This window comes from Monosiga brevicollis, genomic scaffold (assembly GCF_000002865.3).
Source record: "Monosiga brevicollis MX1 MONBRscaffold_27 genomic scaffold, whole genome shotgun sequence".
Lineage (NCBI taxonomy): Eukaryota > Choanoflagellata > Craspedida > Salpingoecidae > Monosiga > Monosiga brevicollis.
Window position 1 is genome coordinate 525,882 of NW_001865064.1, and position 9,672 is coordinate 535,553.

At 58.0% G+C, this 9,672-nt stretch overlaps 2 protein-coding genes across 2 annotated transcripts; both read right to left on the reverse strand.

Annotated features, from left to right (window-relative positions):
- Positions 1-983: 983 nt before the first annotated feature.
- On the reverse strand, positions 984-2,152 carry MONBRDRAFT_11269 (uncharacterized protein; the record flags this gene model as incomplete). The annotated part of the gene is made up of 2 exons (XM_001749056.1): positions 984-1,954; positions 2,095-2,152. The coding sequence occupies 2 exons, from the start codon at positions 2,150-2,152 to the stop codon at positions 984-986; spliced, it is 1,029 nt and encodes a 342-aa protein (XP_001749108.1).
- A 1,031-nt stretch (positions 2,153-3,183) lies between these two features.
- MONBRDRAFT_28626 (uncharacterized protein) lies at positions 3,184-9,541 on the reverse strand (the record flags this gene model as incomplete). Its single annotated transcript, XM_001749057.1, has 12 exons — positions 3,184-5,556; positions 5,685-6,469; positions 6,586-6,715; positions 6,812-6,949; positions 7,023-7,089; positions 7,208-7,626; positions 7,730-7,891; positions 8,083-8,557; positions 8,611-8,702; positions 8,834-9,049; positions 9,147-9,330; positions 9,444-9,541. 12 exons carry the CDS (start codon positions 9,539-9,541, stop codon positions 3,184-3,186), a joined length of 5,139 nt encoding a protein of 1,712 aa, XP_001749109.1.
- Between the last annotated feature and the right edge of the window lie 131 nt (positions 9,542-9,672).

The window sequence follows — 9,672 nt, forward strand, 5'->3', positions numbered from 1 at the left end:
AGAGACAGAGACAGAGAGACAGAGAGACAGAGACAGAGAGACAGAGAGACAGAGAGACAGAGAGACAGAGAGACAGAGAGACAGAGAGACAGAGACAGAGAGACAGAGAGACAGAGAGACAGAGAGACAGAGACAGAGAGACAGAGATAGAGACAGAGAGACAGAGACAGAGAGACAGAGAGACAGAGAGACAGAGAGACAGAGAGACAGAGAGACAGAGACAGAGACAGAGATAGAGACAGAGAGACAGAGAGACAGAGACAGAGACAGAGACAGAGACAGAGACAGAGACAGAGACAGAGACAGAGACAGAGACAGAGACAGAGACAGAGACAGAGACAGAGAGACCGAGAGACAGAGAGACAGACAGACAGAGACAGTGAATTGGTTAGAGAAAGAGACAGAGACAGAGAGACAGAGAGACAGAGAGACAGAGACAGAGAGACAGAGAGACAGAGACAGAGAGACAGAGACAGAGACAGACAGAGACAGAGACAGAAAGAGAGCGTCACAAGTGCTGAAAGACAGGGCGTGAGCGTGGCTGTGGTCACAGGAAACGTGCTGGAGCATCTGGATAGGGCGTGAATGCTGTTTGTGGCCAGCGCCTATGAATGCAGAGGGTGAGGGAAGACGGGTGTTTGAGATCAAAGTGGATCCTGCTCGACCTGTCGAAGCAATCGGTCTGGCATCCCTGAAAGGATGTGCTAGAGCACCGTGAGGCAACGATGACAAGTTGAAGCGATTCGGCAATGACAACATAGTACCAGACATTACAGGTTGAGTTCGACTTGTGTGCCTGCACGCACTTTGGCTCTTGCAGGCACACAAGTCAATCTCTATGTCCGTCGTCTCTGCCACGTAAACTTTTTGTGCCAAAGAAGGTATAGTAGAGCAGTATCGATTGAGGCAAGGTTGGGTTTGCCAGAGAGAAGGAGCGAGAAAAGGCGCACCACACAAGGCGAGCCGGGTGCAAAGCTCAGCCGTTAATTCAAAAGCGAGTTGAATCCAAAAGAAATCGCCGCGCAAACCGGATCTGTTGCCGCCTTTTCCTGGTAGACACTTGCTAAGTGCTCCGCAGGCATGATCCGGTAGTAATTCGGATGCGCGGCCGCGTTTCCATGTAGGCGCTGTTGATCCAGCAAAGAAAAAAAACCATGAGGCGACATGCCTCGCCCTCGCAGCCGCGTGCAAACTTCAATGTAGGCCTGGCGCATCCTCCATTGAGCTCCGGGGGAAGCCTGCATGTAGCACGACTGTATGTACGGAAATGATGGATGATCTACATCGGCCAGGTTGAAAAAAACGTTGAGAAAGTTGGCGAGGTCGATGATGAGCGGGGATGGGCCGCCCCACTGCATTTCGTTGGCGTGAAGCTTCCAAAGCAGCCAGTTGCTGAGACATCTGGCCATCTCACGCTTGCGGATGGGTTCCGCAATTTCATCAACGCTGCGTTGCAGTATGTCCGTGGTAGCTCGCAGCTCCTGCAGCTGCTCGTCCTTCTGCTCCATGGCAGCTAGCATGGCAGCTCGCAGCTCCTCGGTCTTGCGTGCATTCTCATTGTCCTTCTGCTCCATGGCAGCTAGCATGGCAGCTCGCAGCTCCTCGGTCTTGCGTGCATTCTCCTCGTCCTTCTTCTCCATGGCAGCTCGCAGCTCCTTGGTCTTGCGTGCATTCTCCTCGTCCTTCTTCTCCATGGCAGCTCGCAGCTCCTTGATGCTTTTCTTGTTGCTCTCAGCCTCAGCCTTGAGAGTCGCATGATTCACACCCTCAGAGCACTGCTTGACTGCTTCCTCAAGCTGAGCCACCTTTGCCAACACATCGTGCTGCTCACTTGCAGGCCGATTTTCATCCTTGCCTTTCAATGCCTGTAGCGAATTCAGCTGCATCTTCTGTTCTTGAATGCGCTTGCTGCTTTGTTCTTCCTTCTGTGCAAGGAGTTCTTCCACGTTCGACACTGCCATGATAAACAGAACATTTTTGGGTCAGAGGGGCGGAGGAGCTTGGAAGAGCGCATCGAGGCGAAAAAAGCAAGGTCTGAGAAATGCATTTTTGCAAAAACGCCCTGCTTCGTGGTGTTTGGCAATGGATACGTACGTCGACTGGATAGGTCGTCTTGTGGTGGCTGCTGTGACAACGGTGATGGCACATCCATGGCGGCGAAGGTTGGAGCAAAAGCACACGTCAGGAGGAAGGTGAAGTGAAAGGATCGACCACGCAATGCAAGGTGCAGGCTCGAGAAAAAACAAATTGCAACACAGCCAAAGCCAAAGCCAAAGCCGAAGCCAAGTGGTGGGGGCAGCAGTGGGGGCAGAAGTGGTGGTGTTAGTGGTGGTGGTGTCAGTGTTAGTAGTGTTAGTGGTGTTGGTCGTGGTGGCAGTGGTGGAGATAGTGGTGGCGTTGGTGTTTGTGGCAGTGGTGGGCGCAGTGGGCGTAAATTGTCGACAAATGCATGTGTTTTTTTCCCGCCAAAAAAATTCTTCACACAATGAGTGACGTACCCGAAGAGTGAGTGAGACAACAGGAATGGCTTGCTTTGCTGCGATGGTTCCAAATGGAAATGCACAGAATGAAAAAGTTGCTTGCTACTTGGTCAACGTTCTGTCCGCCAAAAATAGACGATCAGGGGTTGACCGTGCGTGCGTGTGTGTGTGAAACAGTGCTGGAGCATCTTGAATGGATGTTGCTTGTGGCCATGGGAGACGCGCCGGAGCACCTGGACATGCCAGTGAATGTGGTTTGTGGCCAATGACTGCAGAGGGTGAGGGAGGACGGGTGTTTGAGATCAAAGTGAGCCACCAGAGGTCGGTCGGTGTCTTGACTGCTGCTACAAGTCACCAATGGACTTGGGCATGATGTGAACATGGCACAGTTCGGGAAGCTTTCAGTGAGGAAATGATCGCGGGCGCGATGAATGCACGTGAAAGCAGAATAACTTCTCTGTGGAACTGTCAATTTGACGCCAACGACACTTTCTTGCTAAGGATACAATCGAAATGGGGGTTGCGCCTGGCCCTCGCGGGCCGGCACTAGGCACAGTAGAACAAGCAACACGCACGGAGGTAGCACCTCGTGACCTCTCTGCGTCCACTCAAGGTCTTATCGAAAACAACAAACAACATCCTTAAAACACACAATCGATCGCCGCCACAGGCGGACCGGGACACCATGCTGGTCGGGCTTTGGTTACACTTGGGTACAATCACAGTCACGAAGAAGAGCGTTGGTCAAGCTGCGATCCAGGTTGCGACTGCGCATGACAGGACTGTCCACCCGAGTCGTGTCCAAGCCTGCAAAGGTGCGATTCAAGCGCTGGCTAGACTTTGCTTGCGGGGTACGCAGCACGGCCGGCAGACGGCGCTGCTGCGCAGCCATCCTTGCCATGCGAGGTGCAAAGCTAGCGGATGGCGTGGTCAGCCCACCCGTACTCGGAGCAACATCCACATCTGACTTGCCACTAGAACCGACGAGAGCTTGAGAAGACGCACGTGATGCCAAGGGCGCCACAGGCGAGCACCCCGATTGCTGCGCCCGAGACTGCTGCATCAACTTGATAATTTCACCTTGGCGCTTCACAATCAGGCGTGACCGCATCAGCTCGGCGGACAGTGGCTCCAAACCCATCTCCTCGACGAAGCGCACAGCCGTCGTCAGTTTGGGACTTGTGACGGCCTGCTGCCACAGCGCGCGCTGCTTGTCAGATAAGGTTACAGGCAGGCCCTTGCCTGGAGTTTGTGCCTGCTGTTGCTTGGCGGGGCTGCGTCCCGATGCGGGCGTTCGGGGCAGAGACGCCCTCGCATCTGGTCCCATCTCGCGGGACGGCGCGCCTTCTGCTACAAAGGGCGACGGCAAAGGCACGCTTTGCCGACGGCTTTGCGTCGCCGAGGCGGCGGACACCAGCTCTTCCGTGCGTGGCGCGCTAGCACTGGCCGAGCGCGCCGGAGTGAGTTCCTCGCCATCGTCCGACGTCTCCCCCTCAAAGATGGCACGTTTTGTCGATGACCGGTGTGTCGATCGACTAATGGCCGAATCCGGCATTGGGCCCTCGAGGGCCTCACCGACACCTACGTGTGGGATGACCAGACTCCGCGCCACCGTCAGCTCAATGGCCTCTCGTGGGAGCTGTTGATCGACGCCGACGCCCGGAACTTGCAACAGCGAAGGCTTGCGAGATCCAAACATGGAGCCAAATCCCGACGACTGCGCACTCTGCAGCAACTTGAGACGATGTTCACCGTCGCTGGAAAACGGGGGCTTGGTTTGCAGGCGTGTCAGCAATACAATGTCTGAGCTCTTGCGCGGCTTGCGAACGGGTCGCAGCACGTCCAAGTCTGGGTCCGCATCGGCATCGGCATCTCCCTCAAGATTCGATGGGCCGTTCCACGAGTCGGGTCGTGAGCCTTCCGCTATCTTGGCACTGCTAAGCCTTGAACCGTCGGAATGTAGCAAAAACTCAAACTCACGCATCGGCCGCGATTGGTCTCCTGGGTGCAAGATGGGAACAGTCGGCAGCGAAGGCAAGCCCACCGGCTGCACATCAGCCTCCGCACACTCTAGTCTCACCTGGGGCTGATGCCCCGCGGTCGGTTCGGTCCAGCGCGTAGCAACAGGCAACCAGCGCGCTGTCTCGGCTCCTTGCTCCGACTCGGCTCCAGTCTCAGAATCAGAGGTCAATACAGTGAGCGGTGGTGCCGATCGTGCCGGGAGCAGGCTAGAGGCTGATGGTGACCCCGCGACATCAGCAGCTCCCGATGAAGTCACATTGTTGGCCATGCGCACCAGCGCAGGGTTGGATTGGCGCGGGCTTGTCAGATTCTCGTGTGGCTGTCGGCGGTAGTTGTTGTGCAAACGCTGCCAGGACACATCCGAGGCAATGCTATCTTGGCTGCCAGCGTCACTGCTGGCCTGCTCGTGCTCTTGCTGCAATACTTGCTGCACCTGGGCATGCGCCAAAGGGCCTCGAGCCCGTGGCACAATCTCGCGCGTAGCCAACTCGACCCACGACCCTCGAGCACCGGATGCAACGGGGCGCGCCACGCGCGCTTCAACAACTCCCACGTCTTCCGTGCCGTCAAGAGGGCGGGTCGCAGCAAGCGATTGCTCACGACCCTTTGCTGGCTCCCAATCACTGCCGTAGTCCAGGGGTGCAACACCCACATCGCTATCATGACCTGCATCGACGTCCACCACGTCCCCACGGCGCGCAAAGGGCTGGACCAACGCTCGAGGTGCCGTGGCACTGGTGTTGCGGGACGTCATTGCCCCTTCAAATGAAAAGCTGCTGTTGTTGATAGCGGTGGCGCCATTGGTGTGTAGCTCAAAACGGGGCGACAAGTCGCGCTTGGCACTCACCACTCGCGGAGAGGCAGACCGCAGCCGACGTAAGCTCGCATTGCCCTCGACCTCATTGCCATCGCACGAAGCATTGGTGCGGCTCGCACTGGCCAACGACCGCGGCGTCATAAGAAAGAATCGCTCATCATCCTCGTCGGATTCAGACTCTGACTCTTCATCAGACTCATCAGCATCTTCCCTCAAGTCTTCTTCTTCGTCGCTCGACTGTATGGCAAGACAAAGGTTGGGCCGGATTGAATGAGGCAAGCTTTGTGTTTGCAAACACGAGCTACGAAAAATGACAAACATAACGGCTAGCAGACAAAGCAGCAGCAGGCCAAGACACCACTTACACCCGATCCAAACTCATCGTCACGGAAGCTCATCATCATGCTCACGTCTTGAGGCGTCAGAGTGGGCTTGTACCCCCGGCCAGGTGGAGGCCACCGTGCGGCAACGGGGGTGGCCACCACGGCAACCTCGTCCTCGTCTTCATCATCGTCCTCGTGTTTAGTAGCTTCCAGAGCCAGGTTGCGCGGTGATGCCACCACAGCAGGCGCAGCGGAAACAAGGCCTATCGAGTCGCCCAAACGATCGTACTCGCCATCCGAACGCGTGTCGGGCTCGGGCACCTCGTGCAGCGCCAATAGCGTCGGCTGATTCATCTCCACCTGCTCCACGAGGGAAAGATCGGAACGCTCGCCCTGCTCGCTCAAGTTGAGCGACTTTCGGCGAGCCAAAGCCTCGGTTGAGGCTGGGGCACACAGCGGCGACATGGGCGAGTCGATCTGGGAGACGCCTTCGGAGAGCTCAGGCTTGACCAGGCGTCGCTTCCGTGGCAGAGCCTGTTGCGTCACGCTACTCACCGTCAGCTGGGAGGCATTGGAGTGGATGCTGGTGGCGCTTGGGGGCGGGCGTAATGGTGAGAGACAGACATCCGAGGCTGTCAGAGGCGCCTCGGTCCCGGCGCGCTGTGCAGCCGCCATCTGCTGCGAGAGCTGAACATCAATCCAGGATATGTCTCGCCGGCCAGTCATAGTTGGCTCCACGTCAGCATGGCGAGATGCGTTGCCCGGACGAAGTGGAGAGAGGAGCTCCTTAACCGAGGGCTCGCGTCGAGGAGAATCAAAGCGTGGGTCTGCGATTGAGTAGGCAGCGTGGCACGTCGATGAGCGTGAAAGGAGAAGGCAGAGGGCGTCAGTCAACCGATGGATAGCAGGCCGGAGGGGTCTGGTTGGAAGTTGTGCTACGGACCATTCAGGGCTGGGAAAGGGCGGGGTCCCCCCCGGAATGAGCGCTCAGTGACGGGGCGACCCTCGTAGGGAAGCTCACCGCGTGGGCGGCGTGGCGAGTGACGTAGGGCCTCGGCAGCCGCTGTTTCCTCCTGCGCACTCGACCCAAAAGGGGGCAGTGAGCAGGAGCTGAAGAGGCAAAGCACAGCATGGTAGAATGACGAGATGAACTCAGACCCGGGACCTACCCGGATGACACCCAGTTTTCGATAGGTCGGTGGTGCCGGGTTGTGTTGTTGTTGCTGTTGTGGACTGTGACGTGACACTTGCAAGCGCGGTGGCGAACCCGACAGATTCAGAATGTCCTTGTACACGGGATTGCGTGACTATTGGCCGCACAACGGGCGTGAGGGTTGGCCATCAGAGAGCCGCGAGCAAGTGTAAAAAAAGAAAGCCCACCCTTTTTGCTGGTGACAGCCCGACTGAGCTTGTGGTGACATTCGGGTCGTCCATGTGCACCAAGTTTCTATGGACGAGGGACACAGGGGGATGGAGGGCCAGGCAAATGAGGTGCCTCAAAAAGGCGCGTGCTGTGTACGACCCACTGCTGGGGGGGGGGGGCAGACCGGGCCATGTCAGCGCACCGAATCTCAACCAAGAGGCGCGAGGTATGCTCGGAAGCACCCAAGCGCTTGACAGGCTGACCATCGTGGCCCACGAGGAAGCGCTCAAAGGGACCCATGAGATAGGCTCCCGAAGTGCAGCCCGTGGCGGTGCGGTGGCGAAGAAAAACCATGAGGGGCTCGGCATCGGGGCCATTGACGCGGACCGGAGCGAAGACCTGCAGGTTCAAATCGAGCTTGGCAAGGAGGCGGAACATGGCAACGCGCAGTTGGACGCGGCGGCTGCGCGAGCGAGAAGCCGTAGAGCCAGAGCTGTCCAGGGTCAACTCATCATCGTCGCTGGAGACAACACCCTCCGCTTCACCTCCATCAAATTGGTCTGTCACAAACAACAAGACGCGGAAGCCATGGCCCTGATCATCAAATTGCTGCTGCAAGCTCTAAATACGGGGCAAGAGAACACGGCAGTAGGATGGGAGGCGGGGGTCAGACTGTACGCACGGCCTTCAATTCCACCGAGACCGACAGCATTGGGGAACATACATGAAGCTGGGTGAGTTGGCGTGCAACCTCGGGTTCACGAAGCGCGACCGGGACAATGAGCAGAACTTGGTGGCGATAGGCGTCCAGGGCACGAGGACGCTCGTCGAGGTCAAAACAGGTAAAGTCATACACGGTGACAGTGTCATGCAATAGCGAGGGCCGCTGCAAAGAACGAGCCCAACCATGAGTGCAACCAGGTGGCCACAACGAGCGGGGTCTGGGTGCGCGACCCCAAGCTGGTGAAGGCCCATACTTACGGGAATGGCTTCTTCATAGGTGGCACCAGCTTGGAGGCAAGCTCGCAGCCAGCGTTCGATGCCAATGGCGCGCTTAGCCTGGAGATGAAGCCGAACGTGGCGCCCGGAAGGTGAGGTCACGTCGAGCCAAATGGCATCGTGATGTTTGCCGTCATAGCCGACGCGCCAGTTGGCTTTCTGTTGGTTTGGTGCGGTGTTGTGCCATGAGAAAGCGGGCAGGGATAGGCAGCACGTCGGGATGTGAGAGGAGAGCGAGGCGCGTACGGTCAGGTTGATGAAGCCGCGCGGGGCTGAGGCGTCATCGTCAGTGTAGTAGTAGAAGATGTGTTGTTGTTGCCAGGTCGTCAAGAGGCAAAACTGGCGTTTGCGACGGCGTAGTGTGCTGCGAGCATGGCGCAGCTGCAACCAGCCATGGATTGTGGCGTGAGTGAGGGCATGCAGCACCGAAGGGCCATCCCCGCCTTGGGCTGCAGGGTGCGTCTCGGGCTGCGCCGTGAGACTGAAGAATGGGTTTGTGAGAAGGGGGATTGGGGATAATAGGAGGAAAGTGAAGGTGAGGACAGCGCTCACGCTACAACGGCAGGTACACACGGCCAGAGAGGAAAAGCGTGGGAGGTGACGCACGTGTACAGGGCGTTACGCGAGTCCATAAATTGAACATGTCGCAGTCCAGTGAGGTAGCCGCCAGCCACCAAGTGCTGGCAGACTTCTTGACCCTGATGGTTGATTTGAACAACGCCAGACGGATGAGCATGTTACGCACACAGGGTCGGCGATGGAGAAAAAGAAACAACCCCCACCCCCTCCCTGATTGTGGCTGTTTGTTGGTGTGACGGATGGTGCCAACCTCGACGCGAGATGTGACGTATCGATGGGCCAAGAGGACATCAACGGCATCACGGCCTGAGACGGTGCGTGGGGCAGGGTCGGTCTGGCTGGCCGGCGGTGGAGCGTGGTCGGAGCTGGAAAGATTTGGCTGGGCCGAGGCAGAGCGGGACCTCTTTTTGACGGGCTGCATACATGTGAGAAGGCCCTGTGCCACTTCGCGGGTGGAGGAGCGTGCCTATGAAGGGAGTCAAGGTGCAGATGAGCTCCTGAGTGGGAGCACGAGCGGGGGTGATGGGTGCTTGCGAAAGGGAGAGTCAAGCGCACAACCGTACTGGGGAGGAGAGAGAGTGCCAGAGGGCCGAAAGCTCAATGGCCGATCGAGCGCGAGGAGCATGGGGAGGGCGCGGGGCTGACGCTCGAGTGGAATGTTCCGCTAGAGCAGATTCAGTCGGCAGCTCATGAGCGGCCTCGACGGTGTCGGGATCACCATTCTCCTTTCCGGCCAACAGCGTGCGTCTACCAGATAGTTTGGGTGGTGATGGTGTGGACGATGTTGTGAGCGGAGCCACCTGGCCCTGAGTGTGATGGGGCTGGCCGGCACGGGCCGGATGAAGCGAGGTTTGGCTTACGTGGCTTGCTTGACAAGGTGCGCGTCGGGAACACGGGTGGGGGCGCCGATGCGCGCTGGCGGGGCCGCCTGGTTGCGAGCGCGCGCCATAAGAGGCATGGCAGCGGCGGCGCTGGGCAGGTGTTGAGCTCTGGCCTGCCCGTCCAGCAAAGTCTACTCGGGCCGCCTGCGTGGTGGGAATGGCGTTAGCGGATGGATGTTGATCCGGTTGCGGGCTGCCATTGACTGAT